The sequence below is a fragment of the Gobio gobio genome, assembly GCF_949357685.1.
Source record: "Gobio gobio genome assembly, chromosome: 5".
Classification (NCBI taxonomy): Eukaryota; Metazoa; Chordata; class Actinopteri; order Cypriniformes; family Gobionidae; genus Gobio; species Gobio gobio.
The window spans coordinates 33280471-33299233 of NC_137101.1; the positions used below are offsets into that span (position 1 = coordinate 33280471).

General features: G+C 43.4%; 1 protein-coding gene across 1 annotated transcript; it reads left to right on the forward strand.

Moving 5' to 3' along the window:
• The first annotated feature begins 14897 nt into the window (after positions 1–14897).
• LOC307126474 (uncharacterized protein) lies at positions 14898–16003 on the forward strand. The gene is made up of 3 exons (XM_079816991.1): positions 14898–15182; positions 15477–15695; positions 15787–16003. The coding sequence occupies exons 1-3, from the start codon at positions 14980–14982 to the stop codon at positions 15992–15994; spliced, it is 630 nt and encodes a 209-aa protein (XP_079673117.1). The 5' UTR covers positions 14898–14979; the 3' UTR covers positions 15995–16003.
• Positions 16004–18763: the final 2760 nt, after the last annotated feature.

An 18763-nucleotide genomic window follows, 5' to 3' on the forward strand; every position in this document is an offset into this window, starting at 1 on the left:
TTAGGAGCTAAATGTGAAAATACCCTCCCTCCTTTAGTGGACTTAGATATCCTAGGAATGACCAGAAGCCTCGAGTTTAGTGATCTTAAAGAGCGCGATGGATTGTAGGGCGATAGAAGATCCGTTAAATACACTGGAGTAAACCATTTAGGGCTTTATAGGTCAGTAGCAATACTTTGTAATTGATACGGAACTTAATAGGTAACCAGTGTAGAGATGATAAAATTGGTGTTATATGATCATATTTTCTTGACCTAGTAAGAACTCTAGCAGCTGCATTTTGGACTAACTGTAGCTTGTTTATTGATGATGCAGGACAACCAGCTAATAAAGCATTACAGTAATCTAGTCTCGAGGTCATGAATGCATGAACTAACTTTTCTGCATCAGAGATAGATAGCATGTTACGTAGCTTAGCAATGTTTCTAAGGTGGAAAAATGCCGTTCTTGTAACATATAGTGTAGTGGATAAAGCGACAGGACATCCTTCCAAGTTAAAGTTGTATTGTGAGAGGTTTTGTGGGCAGTTTTTTGGACCAATAAGTAATACCTCCGTTTTATCTGAATTCAATAGCAGAAAATTACACGTCATCCAGTGTTTAATATCATCAACACACGCTGTCAGTTTAGATGATTTAGCGTTTTCATCTGGTCGTGATGAAATATATAATTGAGTGTCATCAGCATAACAGTGGAAATTAATTCCATGTTTTCTTATAATATTACCAAGTGGCAGCATATATATATAGAGAATAGCAGAGGGCCTAGCACGGATCCTTGCGGCACCCCATAGTCTACTGACGTTATCTTTGATTTTTCCCCATTTAGACAGACAAAATGGTACCGGTCTGATAAATACGATCTAAACCAGTTTAATGCCTGTCCCTGAACACCAGTGTAATTTTGAAGTCGATCTAATAGTATTTTATGATCTATAGTATCGAACGCAGCACTAAGATCGAGTAGAACTAGTATTGAGATACAGCCTTGGTCAGAAGCTAGAAGTAAATCATTTGTGATTTTAACGAGCGCGGTTTCTGTGCTGTGATGCGGCCTGAATCCTGATTGAAATTTTTCATAGATATAATTTTCTTGCAAGAAAGAGCACAATTGAGTGGACACAACTTTTTCTAGTATTTTAGACATGAATGGAAGATTTGAAATTGGTCTGTAATTTGCTAGGTTATTATGATCTAATTGTGGCTTCTTAATGAGAGGTTTTATGACTGCCAACTTGAATATTCTTGGAACATGACCTAAAGATAAAGACGAGTTAATAATATTGAGAAGAGGCTCTTCCACTACAGGTAACAACTCTTTCAGTAGTTTAGTGGGTATTGGATCTAATAAACATGTTGTTGGTTTAGATGCAATGATAAGTTTATTTAGCTCTTCCTGTCCTATGGTTGTAAAGCGGTGTAGTAGTTCTTGAGGGGCGATAATTGCGGTTGAATCATAAGACATCATTAATGATTGTACATTTACAATTTTGTTTCTGATGCTTTCTATTTTGTCAGCGAAGAAGTTCATAAAATCATTACTACTAAACTGTAACGGAATATTTTGCTCAGGCGATGCTTGTTTATTTGTTAGTCTAGCCACAGTGTTAAATAAAAACTTTGGATTATTTTGGTTATTTTCTATTAGTTTGCGGAGATGCTCAACCCTGGCTGCTTTTAGGGCCTTTTTATAACGTGACATACTATCTTTCCACGCGATTCTAAAGACCTCTAAATTAGTTTGTTTCCATTTACGCTCTAAGTTACGAGTTTCTCTCTTGATAACATGTGTAGCACTGTTGTACCATGGTGCTTTAGTTTTCTCTCTAACCTTTTTTAATCTAATTGGTGCTACAATTTCTAATGTACTAGAGAAAATGGTGCTCATACTGCTAGTCATTTCCTCTAGTTCATCTATTTGTTTGGGTTCACTTAGCAGCTGAGACGGATCAGGTCAGCTATTTGAGAATCTATCTATAGTGGTTGGAAGGATTGTTCTGCCTGGTCGATAACGTGGCGCAACATGACAGATTTCAGCAGTACACAGTATGCAAGTTACCATGTAATGGTCAGTGACATCATCACTTTGCGGTATAATATCTATATCGGTTGGGTTGGTTCCATGTGATAGAATTAAATCTAGTGTGTGATTAAGACGATGAGTGGGACCAGTGACGTTTTGCTTGACCCCAAAGGAATTTAATAGATCTGTAAACGCAGCCCCTAACGCATCATTTGTGTTATCTACGTGTATGTTAAAATCTCCAACAATTAATGCTTTATCGACGTTGACCAATAGATCTGAGAGAAAGTCTGCAAACTCTTTTAGGAAATCAGCATAGGGCCCTGGAGCTCTATATACAGTAGCCAGGGCTAGAGATAATACGGATTTCTTTCTTACATCTAAGAGCGTAACATTTAGCACTAGTACTTCAAACGAATTAAACCTGTGACCTGTTTTCTGGGTAACATTTAGAATATCTCTATAGATTGTTGCAACACCGCCGCCACGACCAATCAGACGGGGCTCATGCTTATAACAGTATCCTGGTGGAGTAGACTCATTAAAGCCGCACTAGGTAACTTTTGCTCTCGGGTTCCCCCTACAGTTGTGAAACAGTATTGTCCTCTACTACTGTCGTAAACGGTCACTCTACATCAGGGGATGCATCGCACGTGCATTTGTTGACATGACAACTATGATAGCCCTGAACTCTGCAGGAGTTCACATGCAGGTGTTCTGCTTGCGTCGCGTGTGAAATGTCTTCATCCCAGGTACAGTGGCATATGTTTCAGCATGTCATATGAATACAATTTCATGGGTTTTATTTTTTTCAAACGCCAAATGATCGCGATGCTCACGTTTACAAGCCAGCGTCATTATAGTAGCCTAGTCTATTGGTTCCCGTTTTACAGAATCTATATGATACTTCAATTCAATGTTTGAGTGGTAGGTAATAACCATATATCGTCAATATTATAATATCAAGCTACCATAGATGAATCTGCAAATTCGAAAAATCGATTTGCATTAAAGCTTGAGGAAAGACAAATAAACCAATATCACAGACATGTTAGGTATCCTAAAATATGATTTTGTATTTATTACGTATTTACTTGCAAGAATGTAGCCCCTCCTCCTCCAGCTCACGTCAACGAGCAAACGCTGGCCCAATGTTGATCCTCGTCCTGCCTTTAATCCGATCACTTTCTCGTTTTCTCTTTTTGCTTTCCTCAGACAAAACCTTTGCTTTCTTATTTTTCTGTGCTGCTTCGGCCATGACTATAACATTCGGCAAACAAATGATTTGCGAGCGATTTTTTCACGCACGTCCGAATTTAAGGAAGTGGGGATGGTGGTGGAAGTGACGTATATGCCGTAAAGCAGTCTAATTTTGTAGTTCTTTTTGTTCTCGGGTTACTACCCGAAACCCGAAGTTTAAAAGTACGATTAAAAACGATACAGACCCCGTCAGGCTATGGCAGACGTGTCATTCAACCTATTGTAAGTCGATGTATCATCACAAGAGTTTTGAAAATATATTATGAAGGTTGAAAAGTTACCTAGTGCTGCTTTAAGACCGAAATAATCGTTTGGCTTAAGCCAGGTTTCAGTAAGGCAAAGTACATCGAAACTATTATCTGTGACCATTTCATTTACAATAACCGCCTTAGGTGTGAGCGATCTAATGTTTAGAAGACCTAGTTTTAGAAATTGTTTTTGTTCACTAATATTGTGATTTTCTGGTTTAATCACAATTAGATTTTTCCTAGATCCTACAGTAGATTTAATGTTTGACCTCACTAAACGAGGAATAGACACAGTTTCTATATAATGTTCTACATTGGTACTTATGTCAATTAAGTTAGGACAGCAAAGACTGTGATTTGGACTTTGACTTACTAGTCATATGATGGTGTGCAACGCTCTCGAGATGTTGTCCGACAGAAGAGCCGCTCCGATTCTGCTGGGGTGAAGGCCATCAGGACGGAAGAGCCTAGGTCGCTCCCAAAACAGATTCCAATTATTTACAAAGAGCAGCTTCTGTTCATTACACCATGACATTAACCATTCATTTAGAGCAAATAATCTACTGAACTTTTCATGTCCTAGTCGGTACGTGGGAAGCGGTCGAGACACGATGATCGTTGCTTCAGGCGATGTTCTGCGCACCGTCTCGACCAGGCTCCTGTAGTCCTTCTTCAGAACCTCCGTCTGCCGCAGCCTGGTGTCGTTCGTTCCCGCGTGCAGCACGACAGCTCCGATGCGCTCGTCACCGTACAGGATCTCGGGAACCTGCGCAGCGACATCAAGAACACGAGCACCAGGAAAGCAGTGAGTGATAACCTTGCCTTTACCTGAGGTAGCGTGAACATGCCGGACGATGGAAGTACCGATGACCACAGCGTCGCGTTCCGTCTCGCGAAGAGGGGAGAAGCGGTTCCGGGTGGAGATCTCGAAGACCGGGAGGGGCGGAGAGGTCCTCGCTCTGGTCCTGGCTCGCGTCTTCCGCTGTGGAAACACCCAGGGTCCATGGTGCTGTGTCGGTGCCGGAGTGAACGAAACCAGGGATGATGATCGCGTCCTGGGTGCTTGGGTCCTGTGCAGAGAAACACACGGAGTAGACGAGGTCGGAGTCAAAATGTTAGTATCCACTGACTTGAGAGCATTGGCGTGCGATGTTTCAAGCGCTGTTCGCCGCTCTCTCAGCACGGCTTGTCTGTCTAGAAGGCCGCGAATCTGCTTCTCCAACGACTCCAACTCCAACTGCACCGAATGCAGCTCGAACGTGTCCTCACCTGCACTCAAAGGTAACATTAGACACACATCCGAGTTATTCTCCATTGTAGCAGAAGTGCTACGATGGCGAATTGTAGCTATCAGTGTTTACCGGGTGTAACGTTAAACAAGTTACCACGCGTGCAAGGCTAGCGGGCTACGGCTAGTAGCGGAAGTTCGGATATAAGTAGCGATATCAAAGCAATCCGATTGTTTTTTATAGAGAATCGTATCGGAGATATGTTCACATAAATAATAGAAAGTATTCGTTTGTAAGCGAGTATTAAGAAGAAAATCAAGGATTATGAATCAATTTGACGGAGCTCAAACACAAACAACGCGCTCACCGAAATAAGACAACGTATGTTATTATCAGCTATTACGGACATTGACCGTGAGATTGCTCAGACGAACGCGTGCCATCAGACAGAAAGAGCAAGACTGATATTTATTGAACGCAGAACGAAGAACATCGCAAAAGACTTTTAAAAATTCTGGTTGAAATAAAATACTGCGTGAGTTCAACCAATCAGCATGTTCAGCGCCCAAGTCCCACCCCCGAAACTACCCCGGGAGCAGGGCTGTTTGGGGGGGAAATATTTACCCAGAACTTCATTTAGACCCTGGTTCCTGCGGTCAAAACACACCGAGTACCACCCCAAAGTTCCTAGTTCCTGGGGAAAGTTCCTGCGGTGGAAACGCGGCTTAAATGTGATCTGGTGATATAAATAATGTTTGCGCTTTCACTAAGGAGTGCCGCTTTTAATGGTGTTTCCGTTTTAAATAATGTTTGCGCTCTCACTTTGAAGAGTGCCGTTCCGGCAGCGCGTGCGCTTCAGATGCTCAATGCAATCAGTCACAGTTCTCATCACAAGAAAGCGTGTCAAAATGACCACTCAAACTGTAAATGTTTAGCTCATCCAAGAATTTTAATTCTGCATTTACTCCCTCTCATGTGTTTTCGTGCGTTATTCAATCATTTGAACGTCCGTGTTTGTTTACTATAGTCCGTGTTTACTAAATCCGTCCATTCATAAAAAGGTTACCGGGCAACTGACGAGTAGTACGTTTTAGTGCTGATTTTCTCGCACTTTGGACTTTGAACCTTGGCTAACAAGCAAATAGTGTCCGGCCGAAGGCGCAGTGAGCTCGTGCAGTGCTGTCAGAATCAATCCGTGCATATATTAGAAAACTTACCATTTTGCAGTTTATTTAGTAATTGTTTAAGGCCATTTTGCGATTTCAATAATCATAAAATAACATACAGCAAAAAGTAATTTCATTGTGCTCTTGGAGGCCCCCTGGTGGCCAAGGGGGCCCTAAGCAGCCGCTTAGTTCGCTTATGCCTTGGGCCGGCTCTGATCTGAGCAGCCACTTTGCAGTCAACGCATCCTCTGAAGCCTTGCATAATTCTGAAGGAACTTCTTGCTCTTGTTGACTCAAACTGTGGTCATGTAGTCGAGAAGCCTTTTTCCCTTCAAATCCAAATTTCGTGTGAATGTCTCTTCCCTGTGAGTTCCATGAAGTGGACTGACATGCCAAGTTCATGCCAAGGCCGAAGGGTAAGACGCGGTACTGATATGCCCGTCCCTCGAACGCGAAGCGCAGAAAGGGCCGGTGTCGAGGGAGAATCGAGACATGAAAGTACGCGTCCTTCAGGTCGTTCGCTGCAAACCAATCTCGGGGACGGATGCACCTGAAGATGCGCTTCTGCGTTAACATCGTGAACGGCAGCCTGTGAAGGGACCGGTTCAGGAATCGCAGGTCCAAGATCGGTCGTAACCCGCTGCCTTTCTTGGGTACAATGAAGTACGGGCTGTAGAACCCGGACCTCATATCGGCTTGAGGGACCGGCTCTATCGCGTCCTTCGCCAGTAGGACAGCGATCTCCACCCTGAGCACGGGGGCGTTCGCCTCCACTACAGTCGTGAGGTGAACGCCCCTGAACTTGGGGGGACGCCAGGCGAACTGAATCGCATAGCCGAGTCTGATGGTACGGAGGAGCCACCGAGACGGGCTGGGAAGCGCTAGCCAGGCTAGCAAGGGGGATCATCGGCACCACAGACGTACCCGCAGCGGGGCAGCGAGGCGGAACGCAGGGATCCGGCTCGGACGGCATGGGAGCGGCCCGGAGCGGGATCTGAGTGTGCTGTGCAACACACACAAGGGGACGTGCGAGTGTGGGGAGGCCGCTTGTGTGCGTCACGACAGCCGGCGTCCCCTGCTGGCGAAGGGAGAGGTACTTGAGGGTGGCGAGGCATGGGAGCGTCGACCACCGCCAAGCGCGCTCTCTTGGCACCCAGAGATATTGGAAACTGCTTTTTTATTGAAGTTTTGGGTGAACAGACAAACAAAAGATTTTCCCCCGGCCCTCCTCCGGGGGAAGGAGAGGTGCTGCAGCCATCTCCCTCAGAGCAGTTTCCTCCATCTCTGGGTTGCCCGTCTCAGGGCCGCTTGCGACGATGCTTGCCACCTGGCTTGGCAGCGGCCTGAGCGGGCTGGACGTCCTTCCCACGGCCGGCCCCACGCCGACGGCTGGTGGAAGGCTGCTGCGGCGCCTTGGCGGGGGCGGAGGCGGCGGCGGGTGGACGTCCTCGGCGACGAGTAGTCGGAGGCACTGCCGCCGGCGGCGGGGTGGAGGCAGCAGCGGGCTGCCGGGGCAGGATGTGTTTGATCGCCTCCGTCTGCTTCTGGGCTGCCGAGAACTGCTGGGCAAAGCTCTCGACCGCGTCGCCGAATAACCCAGCTGACGAGATGGGGGAGTCCAGGAACTGATATTTATCGGTCTCCCTCATGTCAGCCAGGTTCAACCAGAGATGACGCTCCTGGACCACAAGCGTGGACATCGCCTGACCGATGGCACGGGCGGTGACTTTCGTCGCCCAGAGGGCGAGGTCCGTCGCCGTCCGGAGCTCCCGGAGGAGCTCTGGGTCAGGCCTACCCTCGTGCATGTCAAGGAGTGCCTGGGCCTGGTGGACCTGCAGCAACGCCATGCCATGCAAGGCGGACGCAGCCTGTCCGCAAGCCTTGTAAGCCTTCCCGGTCAGACCGGAAGAGAACTTACAGGCCCGGGACGGGAGTCACCGCGCATCGCGACGGCGCGCTCCACTGGCGGGATCCCCACGTAACCCTTGGCTGGCCCGCCGTCGAGGGTAGTGAGGGGGGAGGAGTCACTCGGCCGGTTTCTGGCAGAAAAAGGTGCCGTCCACGACCTCGTGAGCTCCTCATGCACCTCCGGGAAGAAAGGTGTCGGGGCGGGACGCTGAGAACCAGCGCGACCCACCCCGAGGAACCAATCGTCCAACCTAGAGGGTTCGGGACACGGTGGAGGGTTCCACTCGAGCCCAACCCTTTCGGCGGCCCGGGCAAGCATAGCAGCCATCTCAGGGTCCGGGGCAGCCGTTGCCACTCTCCCAGAGGGAGGCAGTACAACTGACCCTTCATCCCCCGAGGACTGAAACTCCCCCTCCGATGAAGCGATCGACATCTGTTCGTCCACTGGAGCTCCAAAAGTCACCACTGGTCTCCCGTGGGAGGGTCCAGCGGGTTCTCTCGGAGGCTCTACCGGCTGCGGAGCTGAGGGTTTAGGGGCCTGTGGAGGATCGCTCGGCGGGTTTGCCCTAAACGTAATCCTCAGATCACCCTGGCCATCCAAAGAAGCAGGTCCACCCGGGTTAGGGGTAGACCTAGTTCGTGGGATGGGTAAGGGGACTCCCCCAGCCCGGAGGTAGGAGAGTCTCGATCTAAGCTCCGAGATAGTCATGTTCCCGCAGTGGGAACATGAACTATCCACAAACGCCGCTTCAGCGTGCTGTGTGCCCAAACACGTGAGACAGCGATTGTGACCGTCAGCAGGGGACAGGGAACGACCGCATCCAGAAACGCACGGGTGGTAAGACATCTTGAAAAAGACGGCACGTCACCCGTGAAGCTCTTTTTGTTAGGAAAACGCTCTGTGCTGAAGCACTCAGGGGAACCGCGACAGCGCACGGGATTGTAGTGCAGCCCGTGCCTGTACTCAAACAGAAAAACGCCCTACCCAGACCAACGGGGTTGCTGTGATAACAGCAGTTTTCTCTGTCTTCTCAGAGGCAGCTCGCTGAGTCAGCGCGGTCCCGCTGAAAGGTGCCGTTCCTCCAACACGCGTCCTCCTCTGGTTCTCTCCGGTCTGTAGTCTTGCTTGATAGCAGCGAAAATACTCGATCTCTAGAGATGAGTGAGTCCTTCATATGCCTGTGTGGCTCCGAAGTGAATGACAGCGTGCATTCGCTCTCGCTTCCTGTTTATATCCGCGGCGCGGGGCGGGGCAAGAGATGCAAATCTCGCACGGCAATTGTTCATTGGCCGGTTCTAGATAGCTCGAAGCTGATAGGGGCTCCCAGAAGTGATCCCAATTCGTCGGTACGTCCGACGTACGTCGAACGTGACCGACTGAATGGGAACTGTGGTATTGCTTTCTTAAAAGGCTAACTCCCTGATTGCATGTTTAATAGTGTTACTGTAGAGGTTTGGATAAAACACACAGCTGTCCTTCACTTGCAGCAGTTTACTGCATTCTTGCCCAGCTAAAAGATATGCCTGATACATCTGATGACACTCTGACAAAGTTTGACATATGTTTTTGGTTTTTCAAGTGTCTGGCACATCTTTTAAAATAACTGTGTTTACTTTCAAACCTAAGCGTCCATAACCTAATCAATGGACCAAATTTCAAGACCGGAGCTGAATAATGGTGCAAATAGTGGTGGTTGGGTTTTAATTGAATTTCAGGAAACAACATCTTTCTAAACTCCAAATATTCTTGGATCAAAATGTCAAGATATGCTATCTAGGACAAGGAAATGTTCTGAGCACAAATAAGATCCACAATGTCTTTTAACTGGAGAGCTAACTGCCATACTTCATCCTCATGGTTTTGCACTTTGTCAACAATCAATAGTGGTAGCAATCTCAAAAGGTTCCAGTTTTAAATGGCTTGCCCTGATAACTTGGCTCCGTCCGGGTTGACAGCACATGGCTTTGTGAGTGCTTCAGATCCTTTGTACTTTAACTGTTTGATGCGCCTGTTTAAGAGCGAGTATGTGAACCATTTTTTCTTTTTTATAAAGTTCTTCAGGTACAGTGCTAGATCATACGACAAGACTCCTTCAAAGAGGTCATGACCTAAACAGGGCGGGAGACCAGGCTGGGATACATGAAAAGACTTAAGGGCATTAAAGATAGAGTTTACCTTTATTCCTCTGACACCTTGGATGTTTTCGGTTTGGAGATCAACAACAGCTGCGTCATACGTCTCTGGGGTGCGTGGAGGACCACAGACATTCGGATCATCCACAAACTCACTTCTTGTGATTTCACAGTACCTGCAAAAATATTGAGAGCGGCTGAAGTTCTCTGTAAACCCACCTATGCAATGAGAACCCAAGTTATCCCCAGCAATGCAGTAAAGACCCCCTTTTACTATTTCTCCATCTACATTTATTCCATCTGTCTCCAAGGATTTCAGATCTGCCAACAACTGTGAAACAACTTTTGCTACTCCAAAACGCTTAAGGTCATTCTCAACACACAACAAGACTAAAAACATATGAAGAGTTCGGTTGCAAAACGCGATAAACGTAATTTTTTGACATTTGGATTTTATTATTGGAAATCAGTGTTTAGATGTACCTTAATCTATGTGTGAATTGCTGCCATTAATAAGATTTAAAAATGTACATTTTAAGCCTACTACAAAATGTATTTTTTCAAAAAACGCGATATCCGCCAGCCCAGTTTCTTTACAAAGGGCGATATAGAACGTCCAGGATGCTGCGCGAGCTCAGGATGTCACGCGAGGAGAGAGTCACCGCCGGTGAAGTGCTCCGAGTTTGCTCTGTGATTTAACGATAATATCAAAACAAAAAAAACATATTTTTAAAAAGAGGATTCAATAGGCTAACTAAAAAACGTTTACCATTTAATTGTTTATACTGTAGGCGAGCTGTCAGTCACGTAGGCTAAGTCACTGATCAACAGCTGTCTGTCAGTCAGAGAATCAAAGCTTCAGAGTCAAGCTAACGTTATGGATTTCGATGACGGATTGGAGCCGGTCATTCCAGCTGCTGTTGGGAGAAAGAGGAAGGCATCTAAAGAAAATCATTAAAGGGAGAAGACCAAACGGGCAAAAAATTGTGAATGAACTTGACTGTTGATGTCTTAAATAATAATGTCAAATAACCAACATTTCTCAAAATGGATATATCTCGTTTTGCAACGAAACTCTTCATATTATCAGTATTTGAACGCAAATGAATGGGTAAATTTGCTACTGAAAGATAGACTGCAAGAACTTTGTGCGTCTTTTTAGCAGAACCCAGGGGATTCACAATTTCAAAGGAATCTTGGTACAAAATCAGTTTGAGGCTTTCAGGGTTTTCGTTAAAGAACTGGTGACTTTTGAAATTTTGTCCATCATATATATCCGTAAAAACCTCTACATCAGGATTTCCAAACTATTTTGACTGTGTATTCCGCCCTAAATGTGACTGTAAAAAGCTCTTCAGAGTTTCTGCCACTGGTATGTAGTATGCACATTTTTGTGTCATGTTCTCATCCGTTCCCAATGCCATTTTTTGGGGTTCTGTGTATTTAAACATTTTTGTGAATGACTGATTTCTGGAGTATGTTGTTCTTAATTGTCCCTGATGACAGGCAGAGAACAAATCTGACTCTTTAATGCAGTCACAGATTTTAGAGACTGCTTCATCTGATAGGCTCACTTCATTTTTTAAAAAAGAACTTACTTTAGTTATTGTATAGGCTTGACCTAACTCGTGCACATTTTGCATTTCTTCAACAATAGTCTGTATAGTAGAGGGAGGAATAAGCAGCTGTCCCTGCATTTTAAGGTAAAAGAGACAGATGTTTCTGAGATAAGACTGACTATCATTCTCTGGCATATCACTGGCTGCACTTGCTGTTGGCATGGCTTCATTTGTGTTTTCTGAATCACCTGTACTGGCAATGACATCTGGGGGCCGAGAGCGAGTTTCCCTTTACATGTTATCAATAACATCTGGGGAGCATGATTTATGCTTCCTACACATGTGAGAAGTAAATGATGACTTTTTTGTAAACACGTGCTTACAACCACTTACTGGACATGATACAGACCGGCCCTCTCCAATATGATCATTTAAGTGAGACACTAGCTCTTTCACTGTGTGAAAACGGCCAGAGCCGGATTAACGCAAAGGCAAACTAGGCACGTGCCTAGGGCCCGATTGGCGGGATGGGGCCCAGACAGAGGGACAAAAAAAATAATAATAATAAAATTAAAATGTACAAATGTCCTATCTACAATTTATTTAAATATTTATTAATTAACTAAAAATAGTGACAATGTTTATCTTAACCATAGACTGTTACATTACGTCACATTAACGCCAGCCCATGACTGTATTTATTATAATCAGGTCAGAGCGGGACAACAAAGCTAGCAGGCAGGTGTTTTGAGTAGGCTAACATTCAAGATGCTTTCGGGTGCGGCAAAACGTAAAAAGAAAAAAAATGAAGAGGAACAAAAGAAGAGACAGCGGGGGGCTTTATAGAAGTTTCTGTCGGGCAGCCGTCCGACAGTTGTGAACCTGCTCGAGTCAGCAGAGCCAAAGGCCGAGCCATGCCCGGAGACACGGCCCTAAGACGCGGTGATAGATGCAGCGGAAAATAAGTAAAACAACATTTCCGTGTCAAGTTTTATGCTGCGTTCACACCAAACACGAATAGAGCGTCTGGCGCGAGTGATTTCAATGTTAAGTCAATGGAAAGGCGCGTTTACGCGCGTCGGGAGGTCCCGCGGCGCGGAAGGCGCGTTTCGCGCGGAACGCAGCATTAAGTTACAAGAAAATCTAATTCAAAATGATAATAAAAGATAAAAACAAATGTAAAAAAAAGAAATAAATCAATAAAAGAATAATGGCATGGCCCTACTTTACATATGATATAATAATCATGTATGGCTCCCATAATTGTACAAAGTCCTTTATTTTACTCTTGGAGATATAAGTCAGCCTTTCCAGTCCAATGCACTCTGAAAGTTCTTTTATCCATTGTTTTATAGAAGGTGCTTCCATGCTCTTCCAGTTCATAGCAATGGCTCTTCTGGCATGTAACAATCCAAAGTCCAATAGTCTAGTGTGTTTCTTTGTTTGTGAGAAACCTGTAGGATATATTCCCAGTACACAAAGTTTGGCACAATGTGGTATTTTAAGATTAAACCGTTCTGACAAACATTTTATCCTTCCAGAACTTCTGTATATAAGAACATTCCCATAGACAGTGAATTAGAGTTCCTTTATAATTTTGGCATTTTGTACAAATATCAGGAATATTGCTAGACATATGATTGAGTTTTTCAGGTGTTATATAAACCCTTGTCAACCATTTATACTGTAATAATTTAAGCCGCGTGTTGATGATTTGTTTTTGCGCCTTTAAACATGCTTCAGTCCATTCAAATTCCTCTATTTATTCTTGAATGGCTTTCCTCCATGCGTTTAATTTGTCTACAGCAGACTCTTTAGAGTTAGACATTATAATATTTTAACAATTGGCCCTTTTCACCTCTTTTTTCAATTATTTCCTCAATAAATGACAGTTTGGGAATGTACATAATATCTGTAGACCTGGAAGACATAAAACTTTTAAGCTGTGAATATTTTTAAAAAAAAATGTTTTGAGGGAATCTGGTGTTTATCACACAATTCTTGAAATGTAAGAAGTATACCATCCATATACAAGTCTTTAATAGTCTGAATACCTTTAGTTTTCCATAGTTTAAATCCTCCATCCTTATATTTATTATTATTTATTGTTAGACAGTTTCTAAATTGTCTTGATGAATGTGAAGGGGTCATGTTTGCCTTCTTGTTCTTAATTACAACATTTATAATTGTTGTAAGCTATTGCATTTTGCAGAAAATCTTAATTAAATGTGTTGATGAAATGTAAACAGAGCAAATAAGTTATCTACATAGTTAATCTAATAATATCTAATAATATCTAATAAGCTATTTACATAGTTTACTGATACCTATTGGTTATTTACTGGTACTACTGCCTTAACAATGACACTCCCAATGGATGAGGATAATTTAATAGCATTTAATAAGGCCATGTAATGACGTATAAATAATGAATATCAAAAAATAGTCTGATAGTATGGTGGCCGGGAAGTGCAAAACAACATTACAACGTGTGCAACACTTTTACGAAGCTCGACACAAATTTACATTTTGGAAAACATTTTTACTTATCATAAAACACAATTACATCGGCAAAACACTTTTACCAAGGACGAAACAAATTTACATTTTAGAAAACAAATTAACAAGACGCAAAACACTTTTACCAGTCCCGAAACAAATTTACAATGACGGATTTTTGACGGAAAGGGAATGTACCGCACACCGGAAGTGACGTGGTGAAAGGCGTTGTTGTTGTTGGTGAGCGCGGTTAATTTGTGTTGTGGTTGTGGAGTAAATGGCCTAAATAAAGTTCATATTGTAATCGAACATGGACTGCGGCCGAGGGATGTTTTGCCCGTTTTGTGGCAAACACATGAACAGCTTAACGCGGTTTTGCTTTACGTGTGGTCGGTGTTTGGAGTTTCTAAAGGACGCGAACCAGACGGAAACACCAAACATACTGCATCAATGTGTGCAATATTTTAACGAGGGCCACTCGTACGCTGTAATCGTGGACATGATGTCAAGTCTACATGGTGTAAACATCAGCTTGAGGACTCTTAAAAGTAAACTGAACGAAGCCGGGTTGTACCGCAGAAAGGATTATTCCACTCCAAACTCGGTGATTAACGCCATCAGATTGGAACTTCGTGGACCTGGACAACTATTTGGCTACCGCACGATGTGGCAGGTACTTAAACAAAAGTAAAATTTTCGTGTGAAGAGAGATGATGTGATGAATTTGCTCCGGGAGCTTAATCCTCGAGGGTGTGAGAGCCGAACACGCAGAAGGTTTACAAGAAGAACCTACCACTCAATGGGACCTAACTATATGTGGCACGCAGATGGTTATGATAAACTTAAGCCATTCGGTTTGGCCATATCGGGATGCATAGATGGATTTTCACGTAAAGTACTGTGGCTTGAATGTGGACCAACAAATAATAATCCAATAGTGATTGCTCACTATTTCATGTCATGTGTGCGAAACCTCGGTGTCATCCCCATGAGACTGAGGACTGATTGCGGCACTGAGAACGGCATAATGGCTGCAATTCAATGTACCCTACGCCACCATCACAGTGACTACTACTCTGGCGCGTCCAGCCACATGTATGGCTCATCTATAAATAACCAGCGTATTGAGTCCTGGTGGTCTATATTTAGAAAGGGAAGGTGAGTGGTCTTCATAAAGGGTTGTATAATAGTCGTATAATCGTAAAATAGTATATTTTGGTCATTCAATTTCCTTCTCAGGAACAAGTAAAGAAAAACAAAACAAAAACGAGCACAATAAAGATCAATACAAAATGTATAATACAGCCCGTCAGGAAAAGTTGTTCCTGAAAAGAAAATCGAATGACCAAAAGATGCAGACCATAAATTTAATTACGACTAACCTTTGATTTTATTATTCAAACATGTGTATATGCTTAAAAGTTTAACTACAATTTGTATCAATTTCTATAGGTCTCAGTTCTGGATGGAGTTATTTGCAGACCTTAGAGAAGCCGGATACTTCAACGGAAGTCATGAGCATCAGTGCCTATTAAGATATTGCTTTGGCAATGTTATTCAGAAGGACTTGGATGAGTGTGTGAGACTGTGGAACAGTCACAGGATTCGCCCTTCCAGAACAGCAGCATGTCCAGGAGGAGTGCCCAATGAACTCTACTACTTACCACACAGGTGATACATTGGTAATAAACAGATACAAGTATTATTCTAACGTTTTAGCTTAAATGAAAAGAAATGCAGTTATGTTTTCTATTTAACATAGGTTTGGCTCCAGAGACTGTGGATTTCAAATTGAACAGGCTGAACTGGATGCCCTTCCTGAGTCTAGCCTGTCAATGACTCCTTGTGGGGACCCAAACATGCAGGAGTACTTGGACTTTGCCATGGAATACAATCAGTTACAGAAGCCAGAGAACTGGGAGTCTTCATCAGAACTGTACATGAAACTAAAAGAAATGGCTCAGCTATGAAATGATCAAAAAGGGAGGGTTTTTTGTAGTGGTGGAAAACTGCTGTCTGTCTTAACACAATGTTTATGAATCTGTCACCCACAGCTTAATTGTTTTTAAGTGTGAAGTAAATGAATCAAAAATAGTAATATGCATTTATTAAATTTTTGTAGTACAGAAAAACAAACTTCTTAAACTACTTGTTTCTTTATCTAAAACAGTGATTCACAAAGGGATCCCAGTTTCAGACTCACGGATGTAAAACATTTTCAAAATGTTAACTGTGAGAAAAAAAACACGCTCACATACTGTTACATTATAAAACCAATTTTGGCAACTGCACTTTAAAGTGACCCTTTAAAAACAACAATGTTTTCAGAGTCTTAAAGAGAGTTCACCCAAAAATGAAAATTCTGTCATTTACTCACCTCAAGTTGTTCCAAACCTGTATGAGTTTCTTTGTTCTGCTGAACACAAAAGAAGATATTTTTGAAGAATGTGTATAACAAAGCAGATAGAGCAACCGTTGACTACCATAGTAGGGAAAAAAATACTATGGTAGTCAATGGTTGCTCTTTCTTCAAAAATATATTTTGTGTTAAGCAGAACAAAGAAACTCATACAGGTTTGGAACAACTTGAGGTGAGTAAATGACAGAATTTTCATTTTTGGGTGAACTATCCCTTTAACTCTAGGGGTCATCCATCATTTAGCTTAAAAACAGCCAAATCCTGGACTATTTTGAATTCCAAAGTCCATTTGTGACTTAAACAAAGTGTATGAGTCTAGGAGTGGTAATTTCAAGGAGTTTGAACATGTATTTGCCATTGGGAACGCTGAGTCATCCAAGAACTCTATTTGTGGCAGTGGTTCCAAGCCAGATGGGGGAAGTGAAGACAGCCCAGTAGCAAACATCAAAACATCTTCCACAGACACAGCAGCCTGGCCTTCTGCAAAGAAAAACAATTCAGATACATAATTAGGGGTTCAAGCTCAAAGAGCTGGATTTTTATTATAGGTTTTACAGCTCTGTAATAACGTGATGGATATCATTTGATAGATATCCTCATACTGAACAAACTTTGCCTCAAGAACTACTGCTGTCAATCAAACTTTTCATCAAAAATTCACTAATATCTTAAAAACCTACTTGCACAAACTAGTCCTAGATTTTTTTGCCCAATCGCAACCAAACCAGTGCAGTACAATTCTCTGGACTAGATCAGTGATTCCCAACCATGTTCCTGGAGGCCCACCAACAGTGCACAACTGCACATTTTGCATTGTCTCCTTTGTCTGGCACACCCACATCAGATTTTGGAGTCACTACTAATGAGCTGATGACTTGAATCAGGTGTGTTTGATTGAGGAGACATACCAAATGTGCACTGTTGGTGGGCCTCCAGGAACGTGGTTGGGAACCACTGCTCTAGATCAATAATTATAAAAAAAGTTGAACTTTACGATTTTGGAAGCCATAACAGGGTCATTTAAAGCACCAAATTCCTGGGGGTGCACATCAGTGAAGACCTCTCCTGGACCACCAACACTGTATCTCTGGTGAAGAAGGCTCAGCAGCGTCTCTACTTCCTGCGCAGACTCAGACGGGCAAGTGCTCCACCACCCATCATGAGCACTTTCTACAGAGGCACCATTGAGAGCATCCTTTCCAGCTGCATCACTGTGTGGGGCGGGAGCTGCACTGAATACAACAGGAAAGCTCTTCAGCGCATAGTTAACACAGCCGGAAAGATCATTGGTGCCCCACTCCCCTCCCTGAATGACATTTACTCCACCCGCCTCATCCGCAAAGCGACCACAATTGTGAGCGACACAAGTCATCCAGCTCACAATCTGTTCAGCCTCCTGCCATCTGGGAAGAGGTACAGGAGCCTCCACTCCCGCACCACCAGACTCAGCAACAGCTTCACCCACCAGGCTATTAGGATGCTGAACTCTCTCCCCTCATCCAACAGGCCGTCAAGAAGATGACCCCCCCCCCCCCCCCCCCCCCCCCAGAACTGTCTTTTGCACTACCATGACATTTTGCACATTTGCACAATTGCACATTTACACAAACTGTCTTTGCACTACATGCCACTTACAGACTTATTTTTATTTTATTTTATTCTAATTTAAATGTCTATTTATCTATTAACATTAAACTCTAGTTTTAGTTTCTTTTTATTTGTTTTTTTATTTGTTTTAACTTTAGTCTATTTTTAACCTATATGTCTTGTCTTCACTGTGGGATGGAGGGAAACGTAATTTCGATTGCTTTGTATGTCTGGAACATGTGAAGAATCGACAATAAAGCTGACTTTGACTTTTGACTTTTGATTTAGAAAATGGGCATGGCAAAACACTCAGAAGCCAATAAATCCTAAACGAAAACCCATATGCTCACCAATTTTTGTGAAGTTCTGAGACATAACATTGAGACATAAAGAAGCATGCACAATTTCATGGAGGTCGAACCATAGGTGGCACTATAACTTTCAAAAAGCTTGTGATTAAGGTGGTTACATTATTGCTAAATAAAACTGAATGTCTTTTGATGCTTATGTGCTTAAAGGCCGGAAATGCTTGCACCCCGATAAATACTGCTGTTTTAATTGTCATGCGTTTTCTTAACTAGTTATAATAAACTAACAAACCTTCACAATCAAGGAGATAGTCTGCCCAGTAGCCCATGGTTTGACTTTCTTTAAGTCTTCGATTACTCCCCGAAGGACTGAGGTCAGGTTTGAAGAGTATCTCAAGGTCAAAAGCAGTGAGTTGCTTTTCAGA